The sequence below is a fragment of the Poecile atricapillus genome, chromosome 3, assembly GCF_030490865.1.
Source record: "Poecile atricapillus isolate bPoeAtr1 chromosome 3, bPoeAtr1.hap1, whole genome shotgun sequence".
Taxonomy (NCBI): domain Eukaryota; kingdom Metazoa; phylum Chordata; class Aves; order Passeriformes; family Paridae; genus Poecile; species Poecile atricapillus.
In genome coordinates this window covers 71,889,866-71,909,577 of record NC_081251.1, presented here as the reverse complement: position 1 = coordinate 71,909,577, position 19,712 = coordinate 71,889,866, and the positions used below count along the sequence as shown (strand labels likewise).

General features: G+C 40.8%; 1 protein-coding gene across 1 annotated transcript in view; it reads left to right on the top strand.

The window, feature by feature from the left end:
• The window catches only part of DISC1 (DISC1 scaffold protein), a 201,008-nt gene extending 182,292 nt beyond the window's left edge, over window positions 1-18,716 (top strand). Inside the window, 3 exon segments of the mRNA XM_058835575.1 lie at window positions 7,871-7,981; window positions 16,026-16,130; window positions 16,132-18,716. Of these exon segments, the coding sequence (XP_058691558.1) occupies window positions 7,871-7,981; window positions 16,026-16,130; window positions 16,132-16,173 (258 nt within the window). The 3' untranslated portion in view covers window positions 16,174-18,716.
• Window positions 18,717-19,712: the final 996 nt, after the last annotated feature.

The following is a 19,712-nucleotide window of genomic DNA, read 5'->3' as shown; positions in this document are numbered from 1 at the left end:
AACTCCTAGTGGAAGCTTGAAGTCCCAGCAAATCAGTAAAGGCAGACTTTGTGTTTGCCTTTAAAAAGGAGGTAGGCCAGGAGTTAATGTGCCAGTCAACAGAATTTCAATTAGGATTAGAGTTCCAAATGGTCTTGATAGATTGAAAGAATAGTCAGAAATCAATAAGAAGGGATATGTTGAAAGACAGGTGCAAATTACATTTGAGGGAGAGTCGGATTTATGTATACAGATGATAAATAGCAGCTAAGTTGACAATACTGCAGAAGAAGAATCTAGGTTTCTAGTGGGCTACAAATATAGCGGGACTCATTACCTTCATTGTATTGGAAGAAAGGGCAAATGTCGTTTGCAGCCTCATTACTGGGAATGTCAGTTGTAGGACAGAAATGATTACGGTGCTTAGCTGAAAATGCCAAAGCTTCCAGAGGTCTGTGGCTCTAGTCTGGAAACCTCCCTCTAGTCTAGAAGACAGGAACATGGTGAAGCAAAGAAGGAAAGGAATGGAAGTAAAAGGTTTAAAGATCCTAGTCTGGTTGAAAGTCAAAGTCTTCAACCACATATAACATAGTGATATATAGGAGTTATTTTTATGTGGCACATAAGGGTAAACCAGAATGTAACCATCTTGGTTTGTAGCCAGAAGAAAACCTGCTCACTGCAAGGGTCCTTTAGCCCTGGAGCAGTCTGTACCCTGCAGTCAGAACCACCAGATCCCATGTCAGCTGCTAAGAGCCATGAGGACAGTCACAGCTTGGTCACACTGCAAGTTGCAGAGCAGGCTTTGGTGGTCCCTGGATGCTTCCTGGGCAGCCTTGCCATGGTGGTGTTGGTCATGAGTAAAATGCATTGTCCTCAGTGGCCTTCCTCATCTACAACAGGACAATGCCCAGGACAATGCACATGGGGCAGGAAATCTGGGATGCAGAGCAGGAACAAATTCTTCTGTTTCTTCCTTCCCTGCTCTGTGGTCACCTCATGGCCGTGCAGCTCATTTGTCTCAGGGTATGCGCACTTAGCCTGCATGTTACTGAAGCATCTGCTCAAGCAGGACAAATATGGATGGTTTGTTTCTAGTAATTGTCTGAGATATGTCATGGTCTAACATTCTGGAGTTCCAAGTGCCAATTGCCTTTAACTACTGCAAGGGTCGAGGGTAAACATGCAACACTTCTGCCAAGTGTAGATCACTGTTCTAAACCTTGTGCCATAATGTGAAGTATCTGCCTGGAAGGGCAACTTTTTGTAGTTGTTATTTATGTTACTTTGAGTTATTTTGACTATTATAAGTGAGAGATTGTTTAGTGCAGATGAAAGAAATCTGTCTTTGCAGAAGGTGTTCTAAAGTTTCTATTTTATTTGGATTATGATACTGCTGCTTGGAAGTAAGGCAATACCCTTTTACAAAGGGTATTCCTTTGTAGGAAGAATGAATTTTAAGGATATATCTTGGAATTCTCCTTCTCAGCACAACCACCAAAGACTCTAATCCAAAACAGAATTAAATTAATCTAGCTACTACAATACCAATTCTTCTATGTAAAATTACTAAGCTAGATGGAAGAGCATAGGAGGTGTTTGCACTGGAAAAGCTGATCAAACATTTTCTTCAAATAATGCTGTCAAGGAGCTATTGCTCATAGGTGGCTATAATTATATGTAAAAGGGTAAAACAAAATGCAGAAGATGAAAGTGAAAGCCATTCCCTCCACTCTTGATGCAATTTGCGGATGTTACAGCAGTGCATTGGCTGGAATGTTGTCTGTTTTTACCATTTCTTGCATCAGACTTTCACATCTTTGGGAAAGAATGAGAATTTCTGCTTTGTTTGAGAAGCCAGAAGAATTGTGCCTTAAATCACAGCCATATTTGTGCTGTTTTCACCTGCTTAAGGATTTAGAGGGGAAAAAAATCCCAGCCAGCTACATTCCCTGTTCACAGAAAAATCCATAAAGCAATATTGCATTTCAGCTCTCTCCTGAATCCTGCAATCTCTCCCAGCTGCTTCCTAAAAATGCCACTAGAGCAAAAATAACCAAAGTCTTCAGGCTTACAGCATCTTGTAGCATTGACATAACCTACAAGCTTGGATTAGTTGTATTTTATGAATAAGTTGAGCTTGAGGCAGAGTCCACTTTCCTCTCAGAGATATTGCTGATCAGTGTAAAGTGCCACTTTCCAACCGTGAGCTGTTCTGAATAGTTTGTGTATCACTGACAGGGGTTTTCCTGCCTACATAGACAAATGTCAAATAGAAATGCTACCAATGATGTTACCAGGCATGAAAAGCACTAAGAGAAACCTTTTCTATCTACTTCTCTGGGCTATCAAACCTTTTTTAAATGAGGGCCTGGAGGCAGAAGCTGTGGAATTCGTTGAATATTTAGAATTGTTGTTGTGTATTTTTGAGAGCACTGTATGTTTCTTCCATTTCCATATTTATTTATATAAATTCTGGGAAATTACAATTTATATGATGGTTCTCTTACATTTTTCATGTGACACCTGCAAGTAAATTCCTGGGAGTTGATGCTTGTCTAAGGTGTAGGAGGAACTTCTCATTTCAACTAAAAAGGCAGCTGGGTTATGTAGGTGCAGAAATAGTTCATTCATACACTATCATGGCTGTAATAAAGAGAAATTAAGCTGCATTATTAGGATTTAAAGACTAATTAAATATAACCTCAGTCTTACAGAGCTATTTTGCTTATTCTGAAGTGTAACCATAGCCATTTAGATTTAATTGGTTTCAAGTGTTTCAAGACCTAAAAAAGTTTGATTTGACCTTTGCACTATCTGATTTCCCTGCCTCCCAATATTGTTGTAATAATTGGTTATTCTGTCTAACATTTATTGTTCCTTTACCTTAATTTCCAAAGTAAACAGGATTTTATTATATTTTTAGGCAGTGCATTATGTACCCAAAATATGATCATTCAGGAAGAATACCCCTCATTTTTTCATATGTGGAGCTTTCTCTACGTGGTCATAATTCTAGATGTGCTTTCAGAGTACTTGTTTGGATTTTTTCAATTTACTGATTTTTTTCTAGCCTGAGCCCTAAATTCTCTTGGACAGTTGTCATCTGTTCTTGCATGCACGTCACAGAATGGTTACCTAAGAGCTTTCTACTGATACAAATGGCCTGGGTTGTCCCACTCCATTACAGCACCTGGAGTCCTGCTGGTATGCTGAATAATAGTTTAATAGCTGGATGGAAGACTTTTTCCTCATCTTCTGTCACTGGTCTTCAGAAAAAGACATTCCTAGTTGCTGCAAGGAGAATGTTTCTTTTCACCTCCCATGTTCTTACTTTAGAAACAATGGGGTTTTTTTCATATCCATACATTCTGTGGAGTGCTGCTGTAGGTTCATAGGTTTGGTAGTGCCTGGAAGTGGTATCTTGTTACCGCTGAAGATGAACAGATCACACGGACACAGGTCGAGGTGTGGTGAAAAGAAAGAGCCGAGTTTATTTTTCCTCCCAGGATTTATAGGCTTCTTACCACGGCCAGGGATTGGATGGTCAGGATAACACTTTCTCACTGCACTGGCCATGAGAGATGCCCATCACAAGACGTGTAACAGAAAGAATGTACACATATCTATGTTTATAGTTACTGTCCTGGGAAAGTCCTTAGAAAACCATGTAAGCAAGCTCAGAAGCTGAGTTTTCAGGGCGACATCTCACCCTTTTTGGTTTAACAAAAAGAAAAGAAAAAAGAAAAATTAACAAAGAAACTGGAAACATTATAAACAATCAAAAGATAAATAACAGGAAAATACAATACTCTATACAATCAGAAGGCTGTAATTTCAGAGTGATATCTCACCCTTTCGTTATTACAAAAAAACCCAAAAAAACCAGAAAAACAACAAAACTCAAAAGTAAATTACACAGTTGTCCAACATCAACACCTGCTTGTGGATGGGCCATCGGGGTGAGCACGCACGTCATCTAGATCTGAGACCTCATCCGATGACCCACCCATCCGATCACTTCCAATTTGGTCATGGTCTCCAGCCCGCTCGCCGGTCGAATTCTGCCTCTGTGGTTGTAGGTCAGGACGAACACACTTCGCAGGTACCCAGCATACCCCAGTATCTGTGGATACACAAGCATACCCTCGCCCCGAAGCAGTGAGGTAATAGGGACCCTCCCACTGTTTTGTGACCAGATTCCTCACTCTAACCTTTGCCTGAGGCTGAGGCATCTCATCCGAAGCCCGCAAAGAAAGGTGATGGTTCAACATGACCGGGTTACTGGAGTTCTGAGGCACTGTGAGGTGATTGAGGGTATATAAAGCTTTCCCCAACCTACTGTGCGGGGTCTCGCCCTGCATTCCCCATTTCTGCTTCTGCAGAACTCGCTTCAGCGTACCGTGAGCGTGTTCTACGATAGCCTGACCTGTCGGAGAATGAGGGATACCAAACTTGTGTGACACACCCCACAACTGCAGGAACTGCCACACATTCTGAGAGGTGTAAGCAGGACCATTATCGGTCTTCACAGCAGAAGGCACGCCCAAAACAGCAAAGGCCTGCTTCCAGTGGGCAATGACATCGTAGGCTTTTTCTCCTGTGTGAGCAGAAGCCCACATGGCAGAGGAGAAAGTCCACACTGACGTGCACATACCGAAGCCGGCCGAACTCGGCAACCTGAGTGACATCTGTCTGCCAAAGCTCCAAGGCCCGAAGGCCCCTGGGGTTTACCCCTGCCAGCAAAGGTGCAGCAAGCGCATGACAATCGTCACAAGACTCAACGATGTCATGGGCCTCAGCTGGCATCAGCTGAAACTGTTTCTGCAAAGTATGTGCATTCTGATGGAAGAATCCATGCGACGCCTTGGCCTGGCTGAGTGTATCAGGCTGAGGTGCAACCCACGCAGGGTTAGCCAATTTGTCAGCCCTTGCGTTACCCTCTGCAATAAACCCTGGCAAATTGGTGTGACTCCGCACATGCAGAACGTAATATGGATGTACCCGGGCCTGAATGGCACTCCACAGGGCCTTCAGTAAATGGAACAAGGCAGGATTGCTGACCTCCTTCAAGACTGAATGACCCAACCGCTGGGCTATACCGGCCACATAGGTGGAATCCGTGACCAAATTGAAAGGTTCCTGGGAAAACTTCTGAAATGCCATGACGGCAGCCCGTAATTCCACCAATTGGGCTGACCCAGTCTCACGACTCTCCAAGACTTGCCACTCAGATCCTTCCTTCCAGGTAGCAATGGCCTTTCCAGTCCTCCCCGAACCATCAGTAAAGACAGTGGGGCCTTGCACAGGCTCCTGACTATATTTGGGCTGCAAAGAAAGTTTTGTGAAGTTTGCCACTTGCAGCAACTTATGACTGGGCAGATGGTAAGTGATCTGCCCAGAAAAGTTCTCTAGAGCACTTTGCATGGAAATACTGTTTGCAAAGCTCCAGTCAAAGTCCTCCTGCAGTACCGGGAGCACAGTCTTTGCAGGATCTGCACCCATCAATTGTAAACACTGTTGTCAGCATTTAATTATCAAATGAGCTATCAGCTCAAACATCGCCGTTGCCATCTTCTGCGGCTGATGGGGCAGGAAAACCCATTCTAGGATATACAAGGGATCAGACCACTCATCATTCCACTGGCCAATGATACCCGCAGGATGCAAATCTGGAGTAACAATGAACACAGCGACATCAATGGAAGGGTCAATGCGATGAACCTGACGAGCGGAAACCGCTCGCTGAACCTCCTTCAGCACCTGCTGCACCTCTGGGGTCAGTGTCCGAGGTGACTTTAAATCAGAGTCCCCCTTTAAGAGACCAAACAAGGGGGATAATTGCGCCATGGTCAGTCCCAAGTAGGGACGCAACCAAGTAACGACACCCACCAATTTCTGAACATCAATCCCTCTCTGATCAAGCACTGCATGCCATTTTTCCAGAACCAGGCCCTCCGTAAGAGAGATCCCAAAACCATCCATAGCCACAGGCTAGACAGTACCCTGTCAGTCACGTGCAAGACATGTCGGGGTTCACCAGATGTTACCGCTGAAGATGAATAGATCACATGGACACAGGTCAAGGTGTGGTGAAAAGAAGAGCAGAGTTTATTTTTCCTCCCAGGATTTATGGGCTTCTGACCACGGCCAGGGATTGGATGGTCAGGATAACACTTTCTCACTGCACTGGCCATGAGAGATGCCCATCACAGGACGTGTAACAGAAAGAATGTACACATATCTATGTTTATAGTTACTGTCCTGGGAAAGTCCTTAGAAAACCATGTCAGCAAGCTCAGAAGCTGAGTTTTCAGGGCGACAGTATCTCTGGTCTGTGCACAGAGCCAAGGACTCAGCCACTGCTCCTCTGTGTCTGAGCTGCAGGGGTTTGCAACACAACCTCTTAACCAACCTCATCCAGGGACTGAGCTGCAGCTGGTCCCAGTGGGATCTGCTGGATAGCCAAGTCCGGGAAAGGCCCATGGAAAGCAGAAAGGTAAAGCTCTGTGCCATAACAGAGGATGTGCCAGCAAGCAGAGCTCTTCTGGCATTCGACTCCATGTATGCAATGTACTGTGTGATGCAAAGTGAAAGGATAGCACACAACTGAGATCTGGTAAATGTGTTCACCAAAACTCAAATTGTCTCACAATGGGCAGCATTCAAAAAAGCACTAGCGTGATTTCTTTGGAAGGCCTTTGACTGAAGGTTTGATTTCTCTTAAGCAACCACTGATGTCTTATAGCAACAGATAAGTACAAAGGACCCCAAGTACTTTTTTCTTTGAGGAGAAAAATTTTCTGCAGCTAATATACGGCCACATTAGAAGCTGGCTTTATTAATGAGTGCACAGACTAGGTCTAGTGATTGTCTAGCAACAATCAAGTTTTCTGGATTCCAGCTGATGAATTACTCTTTTTTTTTTTTTTTTTTTTAAAACATGGTTCCAGTAGAAGTTCATCCTGGCACCATAATCTTTTTTTACAAATAACCCCTGTCATTACTGTAGACAGCACTATGGTGCCATGGGAGGGAGAGGAAAGGCTTGTCTCAGAGCTGCACAAATTGATTGATTTTTTTCCCCCCCTCTTCTCATATTTGCTGCTTATTTGGGTCATTTCTCAAAGTACTACTCAATGCAAAATATAAAAAATAGCAGTTATCCTTGTGCAACGTATCTGGAAAAACTTATGAGAAGGACTTTGAAACTGGTTTAAAATACTCAATTTAAAATAGAAAAAGTATTTGCCTGTGTAAGTTCTAAGTAGAGAAGTATTATTTTTGAAAATTTAGTCTTATTTAATGATAACTCAGTAAAAAAAGTGCAGTTTCGTCTTGTAATCTCAAAGACTTTGATGCATTTTCTTTGATTGCTTGAGCAAAGTCCCTAAGTACTCTAGCCAGATTTTTCTTCAAAAATATAAGTACATTTTTTGTGTTACCAAAATGTTGCTGCTTGAAATATTTACATGACCTAAAAGTGTAAATCATATTTACATGAACTACTTATAATTTGGGTACCTTAATGGGTGGTTAGCATGAGACTTCCCTCCCCTGCTGTGATGAGACAACAGGGAAGAAGGAGAGCAGCTCAGGGTAGTTGTCTTCACACCCCTTTAATCATCTGCTGAAAGTAAGATCGTGACTCTTTTCTGCTGGGAAGAAGACTGAGACCACAAGCTCATTCCATTTCATATTAATCACCAATTTATTATATAGAGCTTTTTGTCTCTCTAATGGGAATCTGCTTTAAGGCAATGTCTTTGCACTGCAAAGTATCATATCCCCTTACTAATATTTTATTTTCTCTTTAATTTGATGCAAATTTGATGTAGAAAAGTGCAGTCAGCAGCAAACATGCTCTCTTTTATTTTTCAACTTTCTGTAGGAGTTCTTCATATTTTCTGCAGAGTTGGGAGAAAAATGTGAAGCAATAAGTGAGAAATTGGTGCATCTGGAAGATCAATTGCAAAGTTCCGCCTGCAGAGTTGATGAAGGAGTTATTCATATCCTTTTTGCTATAGCTATAGATACATATCAATCTGGGTAAGTATGCACATCAGATACTTGCCTTTCAGGCTCACATGGAATGCTGGTTCTTAGTGTAGGTTAGGTACATTAAGAATGGGAGAAATCATTGTCTTGCTGACATGGACATTTTTGTGTAGCTAGTTCTCCTATAGTGCATTTTAACTGTGGTCTGATCCAGCTTTAATTGATTTAAATAGAAGTTAGCTCTTTGTAAATTAAGATTGGGCACTGCAAAGCCTTTATTTTGCTGTTAAAATCCTTTTGCTTGTAATGCTCATATAATTAAATATGTAGTGCGCCAAAAGCTGCATGGGTATGAGTGTCTATGCACCTGCATTTCCCAACATGATTTAACTGAATTTGATGCTACTTTATGTATGACTCAGACTTTGTGTATTGTCACCTGTAGTTTGGGGATTTTTCTTTCAAAAAATAATGGGCAACAGATGCATCGTGTGGCATCCTACACATTTTAATCTGCCTCTAACACTCCAATAGAAGTAACCAGATGAGATATTGTCTTATGCACACTTACATCTTTCTGTGCTTTATTTGTCAGTTTTTCTGAAGATTGCTTAACCTTTATGAAGAATTCCTTGGCCATTTCTCAAAATTTAGGAGCACAAAGTTTTGTTTCATTTGTAACTTCCACAGGAAAAAAAAATTCTTATAAGAAAGTTATAGGAATATAGCTATAATAAGAGATTTTGTTCTTCTAAGAAAGGGTAAGGAAAGTAAGAACCAGTGAAGCTGAGGAAGATGAGAGTACTGAGCTTGTTAAGTTTTAGTAGAGAAGAGATGGCAGTCGAGAGGATCATGAAGAAAAATAAATATATTCAAGGTGCAGAGATTAGCAGAGGAGCCCTGGGAGACATCTGAAGGTGACTAGGGGTGACAATGGTATAGAAAGGATTCACTTCCTGCTAAGAGAAGGTGGACAGTCCTGTAGAGGATAGTTTAGAGAAAAGAGAATAAATAGTGTGTGGAAATAGCACGGTGTTTTAAGTAATTTGGCATCTATGGCAAGTCATTGCAAAATTCCAATTCTAGAAACTTGATTTCTTTAAAGGTAAAAGAAGAATAAAGTGTGAGGGGCAGAGGGAAGGAAGGATGGTGCTAGGGGAAGGGGATTTGCATCAGAGGAAAGAAATCCAGTCAGTCATTTGTCAGTACTTTAAATGTGTCTTGTTTAAGCATTTCCAAATACATGCAATATACAGAAAGATTATTCAACATTCTTTTTATTATATTTGCAGTGTTCATGCTTGGTTGCAGTTGTGTTTCCCCAATGCATTCTTTTCAGAGCTGTATGGATGTGTGTGTGTGTGTGTGCAGAGCATCCAATTCCTTTCTCCCTTACGTATATTTACTCTCAAATGAGCTTTCTCAGTGGCCCTTACAGAAGAACACTGAGGGCTGTAGTTACAGGTTCTTTGCAGGGGGCTTAAGTTAATATTCAAACTGAACAGTCACATCTGATCATAGTTATACTTTTCTAGCTAAGGTGAAATAAGCTGGAAAACTGTGGTTTTGGTTCCAGAAGATAATACACTACATATGTGCGAAATAGTAGTGTTTCTTACATTCTATGGAGCGTGCCTATTTCTTCACAGCTGTTGAGACTGCAAGAGTTAGTTAAAAAAAATAAAATTAGTAATTGGAAATTTCAGGAGAGTTGTAGATTAGTCTCATTTTAAGCCACAGTTTTCTGATAGAGATCTGACTTCCTCTATCAGTGAAATTCAACACATGTTATCTAAATACAGAAATGCACAGTGTGTGATATCCTGGTCTTAGCAAGACCATCAGTCACAAAATAAGAAACCATGTTTAAAACATAGGGATGTACAAAGAAGCAGTTCAGCAATTCAGCTACCCCTCATTAACATTCAGTTGCTATTTCAGAGGTAGTCCAGGTCAATGTGCATAAAATGTTACCATCTGGTACATGTAATCACTGTGCTGTACTTCAAAAAGGAATTAGAAAAATAGCTACCAGAGTGCTACAGACCTGTAGATTGTTTTGGCTTTTTTTTTTATATAAGGACTGTGCAGTGCCTATAAAATTAGCTTTCACTCATTGGTAACTTGCCTGTATTGCAGGAACTAGCACTAAGATTAGAGACAACAATTAGCCTCGGCAGAAGAATTTATTTAATAGATGAATCTGTTGTTGTAATTTATTTGATCTTAGATAAAACAATTTCCTAACACAGATACTGGGCAATCATGCAGTCTTACATTAAAAATCTGTAGAACTCCTGAGAACAGGAGCTTAAAGACCTGAAATAGTAATGAAAGCAGGATAAATTTTTCCAAGTCCATTCACTGGTTATTTTCATCCTTCCCATATTCCTCCCAAAAAACTGCTTTACACATAAATGTTACAAAATATATTAGGTCAAATATCTAACTGGGGGCTGCGCAGATATAAATTAGTCCTGTGGTCTGATTATTAAAAGACTTCCAAAGACTCCACTGAGAAAAAGAAATTCCTGCTGCTCTTGAGCCATTTGCCAATGTTTAGTGTGTGTCATAGCATTGATTAATAATTAAGTTCGTATTAGAAGAAAAAACCCAGATGTCATTGTTTTTCATTCTATGTTTTGATGGCACAGCACACTTAAATCAACCACGCTGCTCATTGTAAGTGCCAGCATGACCTGAACAAAGGAGAAATCCAGTGATATGTCTTGGCCCTGAGTATAGGCAGAGACCCACTTGCAGTTCTAATTTATTGTTGAAATCTTTCACAAAAACCACTAAACTGCCCTTCTGTATAAAAAGCATCAAACAATAGGGGCATGGGACTGGATGTTAGAGTTCTCTGTAGCACTATGACATATTTGCTAAATTCTATGTAGTATAACCAAATAAACTTACAAAATATTCTATTATGGTTGATCATTAATGAGTGTATGAAAACAGTCCACATCATTAATTGGGAAAACCAAAGGATGAGAGGTGACTCGTTCTGGTGTCTGCAGAGCTGATGAGAGGTGTTACTTTCCTGACAGTAAAGGCCTGGAATTCCCACTAAAATTAAATGGAGTCTATATTGCAATTTCACAGTCATTTTTTGTTCTTAATTAGTAGTTACATTTTGATAGACAATTTGAATGCATGTAATAGTTCCTCTTGGTGGAAATGCTTTGTTGGAAGAAAACATGTGCTATTACTACAAAAACAATCTTCTTTCCTTGCCCTAAAATGGGCATTTTAATCAGTTATTTTGAAAGCAGAATTTTGTGCCTAAATATTCATTAAATGTTGCAGGTCACTTTGCTAACCCTTCACCTTTATCCTGCAGCCGGCTCCCATACAAGTCTTGCTTTACACCAGAGCGGGTTTTCAAGAGATTCATGTAAAATTGAGCCCTGGCTGTAGCTCAGTGAGGAGTCTCACTCCAGGTTAACCTGTAAGAGATTTTGGGATCCTCCAAGTGTTAGAGGTGGCAATGGCACCCTCTTTGGTTTTATTTTAGATGACAGGAGGGTGAGCCCTTCCCACTGTGTGTGACACAGAGAACATAGTTCTACTTTTATAGTTTATGCTGGGATAGAGGGTAGGTCAGTGTATTTCCACTCAGGTGCTGCAACTTCTTTGCCTTCTATTTTCTGCTGGAACAAGCAATTTGGAAGTAGCTGATATTCAGACCACTGAAGGGTTCCATTTTTCAATATGTAGCAGTCATTCTGTTGCGGTTTTTTTTGTTTAGTAGTTTTTGGGTGAGTATTTTGGGTTTTGCATGGCAGGGGTACTAATTTTGTAGAAATAACATTCAAGGATGTGAAGGAGGGCAACAGTAATCAGGGGGGTGATTGAGAAAATTTTAATTGGTTGCACTACTGCAAATAGCCCTGTATCTTGTGAGGAGAAGTGGTAGATTTCCAAAAGCCATTTTTCTCTCTTGCTGTGACACCACACAGGTCTCACAGAAACAGCAGGGACTTGCTTAGTGTCTTTCCCTTGCTCCCAAGAGTGCTCTTCAAAAAGGCCAAAACCCATCATTCAAAAGACTTATTGAATTGTCTTGGCTCTTCACTGGTCCTTTGGCATGTAGCACACACAGTCAAAGAACTGTTTAGTTTGAAGTGACCTTCTGAAATCATCTGGTCCAACTCCCTGCTCAAGCAGGGTCACCTAGAGAAAGTTGTCCAGGATGTTTTGTCCAGTCCAATTTTGAATATCCCCAAGGATGGGCACTCCACAACCTGATAGTGCAATATAGGCCAGTGCTTGACCACCTTTAAACAAACAGAATGTTTTAGTGAATTCTGATTCAATTTCCTATTTTGTAATTTCTCCCTGTTACTTCTTGTTCTGTCAGTGAGCAAGAAAAAAGTCAGAAGAGTCTGTCTCCCTTTTCTTCATTCCTGACTTTCAGCTATTTATACCAGTGGTAGTATCCTGCAAGCCTTCTTTTCTTCAGGTTGAGGAGTCCCAGCTCTCCCAGCATCTCCTCATGTGATGGATACCCAAGTCCATTAAACCAGTCCCATGCTGGAGTCATTCCAATAAATCATTCTCTTTTATTGTGGAACCCACAACATCCAGATGGGACCTTAGCAGTGCTGGTTAGAGGGGGAGGATCATCTCCCTCTGCCAGCTGGCTGTGTTTTTGTTAATCCAGCCTGGGAGGCTGGGGGGCACATTTGCCCCAAGACACATTGCTGGTGTATGTGCAGTGTACTGTCCACCATGACCTCAAGGGCCTTTTCTGCAGAGCTTCTTTGCAGCTGGCTTAGCCCCTCTGTGGGTGCTGGTGCCTGGGCTTGGGAGTGACACTTGCAGTTAAGTGGCGGGACATTGAGCTGAGCTTCTGTCTGCAGCCACTGTTTGGCTTTTGGAAACAAGCAGAATAGTTAACCAGGTTAAAAACAAGAAAAGACCCAACCAAAAACCTCTTTCTGATTATTTCTGTTCTTCAAGAACTTCTTCTTCTTCATTGCATTACTTTGATGCAAGTAATTGCATCAAACAATGCAGTTACTTTCCAAAATCCCATTGGCCCTTATCTCAGGGCAGTAGTTGTCCTTCATTGTCCTTCCAATGTGTTTTATTTTATAATATGTACTCTTACTTTCTAACCTTTCCTATAGGAAGGCAACTGATTGATAGTATCTACTTTTTGTCTCTTTTCCCTAAACATCTGGGCTGAGAGATCAGAAGCTGCATTTGAACAAAATGATCCAATTTTTTCCAAAACTTAAGTGTCTCTACAGTAATTTGATCTGCTTTTTATCTGCTTGCAAATCGTGGGCTCTGAGATGATGCTCAAGTTTTTCAAAGAGACAAAGTCAAATAGGTGAAAAGCTTCCAGCAAGACAATGTTCAGCCTACAGCATTGTTGAATATGGGTTGTGTTTTTGTGAATATGGGTTGTATTTGTTCCCAAGTACTTTAATTTACTGCTTATTTGACATTGTGGAGATTTTTTCAGTTTTCAGAGGAAGAGAGCAGAACCAGAAAATATTCTTAGTTGGAACTTGTTTTAACTCCTTCCTTGGATAATGGCTCAATATTTGCAGCGCTGGATAGACAATTTAAACATGAAGGACACATTTGCATATGGACCCATCCAAAACTGTTTATTTGTATTTTTAAAATGGGTGAAGCTGTTTATCCAGATATAAGCTGTGTGTTAGAGATGATAGAAATTCCATACTCAGCCATATACCATATATTTGTCTTAGCCATAAAGGCTCATTTACTTGTCTACATACGATTGTGGTGTTATTTATGAGGTTATTGGAACTTGCTGTACTTAGACTATGCAGTCATCTTTTTTTGCTGCTCCATCTTTCTGTTGGTTAACAGTTGTTTTTTTTCCTGTCTTCCTCATTTTCTTCCATCCTTTAAGATCTCTCCTCCACTGTCACTGAAACATTTCAGTTTTGCTTTTTCTCTCTACCTGAAAAGAATTTTGTAGTTGCCTGGAATATTACAAATAACAGCATGTAGTCAGAGACTACGCATGAGAATTAATTAAACTTCAGAAGGGTTATGGTGTTCATGGACTACAGAATTTATGTTTACCAGTTAGGTTTTCAGCAGAGCCTCATGATTAAGTTGCAGAGGGGTGGAGAATCCAGGATTTAGAAGAGAATAATAATATTTCTTACTTCAGAGAAGATGCAAAGCATAATTAATTTGTCCTTGTACAGTGCTTTGTGATCCTGGGATAGGAGAAGCTTTGTGTGTACTGCTTCTACTTGTAATCAGAGACAGAAACCCTTTAGATTAACAGAGCTGTCCAGAAATTAGAAATATGCATGAACATATTAAGAGCAAAACATCACAGCAAATGCATGTAAATACACAAAGATGAAATTTTGAGGAATTGATAACAGAATCAAAAGCAGCCAAGACTTTTCAAAGACATAATAATGGCTGCCTGAGAGAGCCATGCTTGGTATAGCTTTACCATGGTCCAGTCATAATTTTTCAAAAGTAGAAGCTTAGTTTTTACAGTCACATAACCTGAGGCCATCTTTTTTTCTTGACATTGCATTGACATTGGGGTCAAGTAAAACAACATTTCCTAATGTATGAGCTCTGCAAAGGACAAAGACTGTCCTTGTGCATTGTCCTTTCTGTGTGTTGTACTTTTGAAACTGAGTTGTTTCAGTGTTATCCTGTTTCACTTCCCTTGAAGTGAGGTGAACCAATTTCTGTCTTTTGGGGTTTTGCCCTTCAGCCATACCTGTCCAGGAGGCCTCAGTGGGGATGGGATGAGCCCTAGGGTTTGTTCATAGACTTGGTCATTGATTTACCATTTCAGCAGGCTCTGCCTCACCTCTGCTTGCTTTCTTCTTCACACAGAATAAGCTGTAGAAGAGAGGATAAAATTGGTTGTCTCATTGAGCTACACCCAGTCCTTGCACTTCTTCCAGCAATGGATAGTGTTGCTGATTTATGATTATCAGCAGAAAGGACAGTATATTGGTAGTACAGACCTATTACCAGTCATAGCACAAAAAGCTGTTCTGCCAAGGAAGCCTAGCCACTTAAAGGCTTGTGCATGTGTCAGGAGTTGCTGCTGTCTCTGTGAATGTCCTGCCTTCATCTGCCAGTCCTGCTGCGCCCCTTGTTGTCACCACGTGGTATCTGCCCTCTCGTCATTGTGGAGCTGGGGAAAGAGGGAAGTGGAAGGTCTCTTTCAGAGGCTGAGCCACTAACCATCAGTTTCTCCCTGAATTCATTGCAGGAACCCTGAACTAGATAGGGGAAAATAAAGTGCAGAAACCTCTTTCTTAACCAAATGAAGCATTTTATACTATTTATTGGATACTTCTCAGGTGGCCTTCTTCCTTTTAATGCACAACAGTACAACCTTGTTACTGCCCTCTTGCTTTTCAATTTGTTCAAAGCATTCCCTGTGGAGTCTTGTATAGTTTATATTTGTGTGTTCTGCACTATAATTATAATGATAATTTAGCTAACATGAAAGCTTTCTGGAGGTAAGTGTAGCAGAAAAACTTTCTCTGCTGTAAGCTAATTTTGCTCCTTACCTAGATTCCCACCCCACCTTGCATAGCATGCGTTGTTGAGCTCACTAATGTCACACAAGCTGTGGTCACTTGGCATTTGTTTCAGGCTGCTCCTGCTGCCTTCACCTGGGATCTGATCCACCCAGCTCTGTGTCTCTGGTATTAAAGTCCACCCTCCATGCATCAGGGAACTCACACGTAATGCTGGTGCCTCCATAGTACACAATATTTTTTGTCTCCTTCCTTCCCATGAGAGCAATATCCAAGCAGTATCCCCCATCCCCTCCCTTTTTTAAACTGCTAAATAATGCTACTCGAGAACTTGAGTTTGCCTGCATTTTTCTTTTGCTAGCAAGTGTGAGAAATGTATTAATATTTAATCCAAACAATTTGGAAGAATTTGAAGCTACAATTAGATAGCCATGGCCATCTGTTGTGAACAGCAGAACAAGAATGTACTTAATAACTTGGAAAGAGAAAAGCTACTGCCAATCACCTATAGATTATTCCTTAATAAAGCTTGCACAGTCTCTGCAGAGGGAGATCCAGGTGGTGAAGGAGACACTCCAGACCGTGCTGGTGCAACTTCAGTCAGCCAAGGAGGCAGGAGAAGAAAAGGCTGGAGACTTCCTCTGTGACAGCTGGTGTCCAGGAAAACAAGACTTGAAGGAATAATGAGCAGAAAGAGCTGGTAGGATGACATTAATTCACAAAGGGCTGCTTTTAGTAACTGAATACTGTTTTACTAAGCCTCAGGGATCTCTTCTCTCCCCTGCATAACTAATAACTAAATCAATTATGGAGAAACAGAGCCTGGAGGTCTATCATCAGAAGTATGCTACGCAGCCTCACATGTTTTGGCACAGATTGGGAAACAGCTTTCAGAGCAGAGCAGCTCCTGTAAATGTGTAGATTACAAATTGATACATTTCAAGTGAGTCTGCAAAGTTGCCTTTAATGTCAGTGAAGTGTTCTCCTTGAAGGCTCATAAACACTGTCTTCCCCTACTCATGTTTTTTTTTCCCCCGATTTAAAAATGCAGCTTTAAAGCTGGAACATCTAGTATTTCTTGGAAAATAGCTCTAAGAATAATAACTTTTTTTTTCCTCCTTTGGCTTTAACAGCTTTCTTACACTGAATGTATTTTCACATTCCTGCCAATAATTAAATCAATAGGGTGAAATTCAAGCTAACCATGTTCTTTCAACTGAAATTTGGACCTCATTTGCTCTGTGGTATTAAGTACAGTGGATGTAACTAAAAGCAGCCCCTACAGGAGTAGTTTAACTCAATTTATTTAGCTATTAATATAAACTTTCTTTAGTATTACAGGGGTTGTAAAGCAAAAAAAAAAAAATTAAAAAAATCCTATGTTGGTGATTTGTGTTGCTTAAATTTAAATATTTTATGAACAATAAGTCATTTAAGTCTTGTTGTAAAGATTACTGCCATTACTTTGATCTTCCTTGTGAGCTTCAGAAGGAATGCAGGTCTTATTGCAAGACACGTATGTCAATATATACACACTCGTAGTTAAACATGTATTTTTATAGGAAATAAAAGCAATACTCAACTGAAGCCAATGGGATAATTGTTCAAAAGAGTTAATGTATTCAAAAATTCATGTGTACTTCTACTTTGATACCAGTATAAAAAATTCTGTTGCAGAAAGAGAATTTAAAAAAAACCAAACCTCTTAATTTTTAAAAATACAGTACAAAATGTCTTGCAACTCTCTCTGTACTGTACTTTTTTGATACTGTTTTTCTGACATTTTTAGAATTACTCTTCTACTTCTGTTACTCATTTAATAGCCACGTTATATTTTTGCAAATTTTGAAGGTCATTGGACTATTTTCCCACTAAGATCCTGTTCATTTCTTGTGTGTTTTAATGCTAGTTGAAACTTCTACCTCAGTGTTAAGTATGGAAGGAGGGAGGAAAAAAGTGCCAGGCAGCTGAGACATACAACAGGATTATAATTGCCTCTGGGAACATATGGTTGTCAAACCAGGGCAGCAGAGCTCAGGTGGTTTCTATAGTCATCAGATCCTCAGGGTTGAATTACAGCCCTGTAGTTCAGAGCATGGTTTACTTTTCTCATTGGGTAATAAATGGGCCAGCATCCATGTTGTGGTAAAGACACTTGGAGCTCCAGCTTGCATGGACTCTGCTACTTGGTTCCCTAATGGAGAGCTCTTGCTGTTCTGCTTGAAAAGCTTATCTCTTCATGTCCCTGTTCAATCCCTACCTCCCCAACATAGCTCTGACACTTTCTGAAGCTCCCCTGAACAGATGAACAAGGTGTTTGCCTCCAGCTCAAGGCAGGAGACAAGTGCAGGTGGCACCCTGACATTCAGCCCACGCACAGGACCAGCTCCACAGCAAAACCTGCCTGCCAGAAAGCACTCGTGGAAACCCACATGAGTTCAGGTAAACAGGAAAGAGAGCACACTGACAAGATACATCTCTTAAAACTGTTTTTCTTTAGCACCCACAGAAGCTCCCTGGGCTTCAACCCCACAGAGGGCCCAGATACTGCATTTCCAGCAAGGAGCATTTATATAGGTCTATGAGGACAGTCCCAGAGATGATGGCCAGTACACTAAGGTTGCATAACACCCCACTCTCCCACCCTGTGGAATTTTTCCTTTGAATACTTAGTGCCTGCAATGTAAAGAGTTGATAGGCCCTAGAAGTGCCTTAGAGCCAGGATCAGCTACGGCTGAAGAACCAAGTCTGGCTCCTTGCAATAGCAAGGGCTCAACATCAGGAATAGGACCCGAGCATCACAGGGGCAGGGGAACAGCAGCCCCATTCCCACTAGCAAGGTTTCTTGAAGGCATTCCCATTCAACTTGAAAAATCGTGTGACTTTTGTGTTTCAGACCACTACTGCATTTTAATAAAAACTCAGCTTAGGAAACCACTCTAATACGACACTGAATTTCTAAGGAGAAGGGAAACTGAATCTGTCATCATTCATGCTATGTTTGTATCTGTTAACATCTATTTTATATGTAATGTGGACTACTACTACTCCTTTAATTTATTGTTCCATTAACTTCACTGTTTCTTGTGGGAAGTTAGAGCCAGTAACCATCCTTTTTCTGACATATTTGATAATAAGCATACTTTTAAAAAAAGGTATACTATGCAATGTATTGGCTGCCTGTTATCTGTGAATATAAAACTTTCAAATAAAGAGAAGTATGTTTTTAACTAACCCAATGTCTGTTTGCATTCTGTGCAGTGCACAACATTTTAGAAATTTCTTCATGGGGAGTGGAGGAGAGGAAAGGAGAAAGAAACCATGTGTGTGACTATTATTGTGCTGCTGACAGCAGTAATTCGTCTGCTTGGGGTAGTTTGTTATGCCTTTTGAAAACAGTCTAAAGATGTATTCAAGACTAAAGTCTGACAGCAACATGTAGCTCTTTTCAGTATGAATGGGAAAAATAGGTGAACTGTACAAACAGCTAAAACCTGCACTTGGGTCCCAGCTTGACTCAGTCTTGCTGTGCAACTGAATCCTGCCTGCCCTGCTTCAGTTCCTTACCCATGGATAAGGGCTGAAGGAGGAGCAGTGTGACTGTGCATTGGCTACAGCAATATCTGAGGTCAAAGTTATGCTCTTACACACATTCATTGCCATGGTGAGAGGTAGGAGAGTGTGTATGGTGTCCCAAGGACCAGTTTCATACATCCTTGCTACAACTCTCACTTCTGGACAGACTGGTCTCCCACCACCTGCAAACAATGAACATCTCCAGAAAGAAGTTCCTTTCCTGCCCAGGTCCTTTGGTGTCTCTAGACCCAAGAGGTTTAAAGCCCACATCCAAAAGGTTTAAAGACTACATAGGCAAATAAGGCTTTGTGTGTTTATCTTCTGTCACAGCAATAGAATAATAAAATAATTTAGATTATGACATTAAGACTGAGCACAACCATTCACCCAATACTGCCAAGCAAGTCCACCACTAACACATCCCTAAATACCCCATTACACATCTTTTAAATACCTCCAGCACTCGTGACACCACCACCTCCCTGAGCAGCCTGATCCAATGCTTGACAGCCCTTTCAGTGAAGAATTTCTTCCTGACATCCGACATTAACCTCTCCTAGCACTCAGAGCACATCTTGAGGGCATTTCCTCTTGATCCTGTCAGTTGTTACCTGGGAGAAGAGAACAACCCCCACCTGG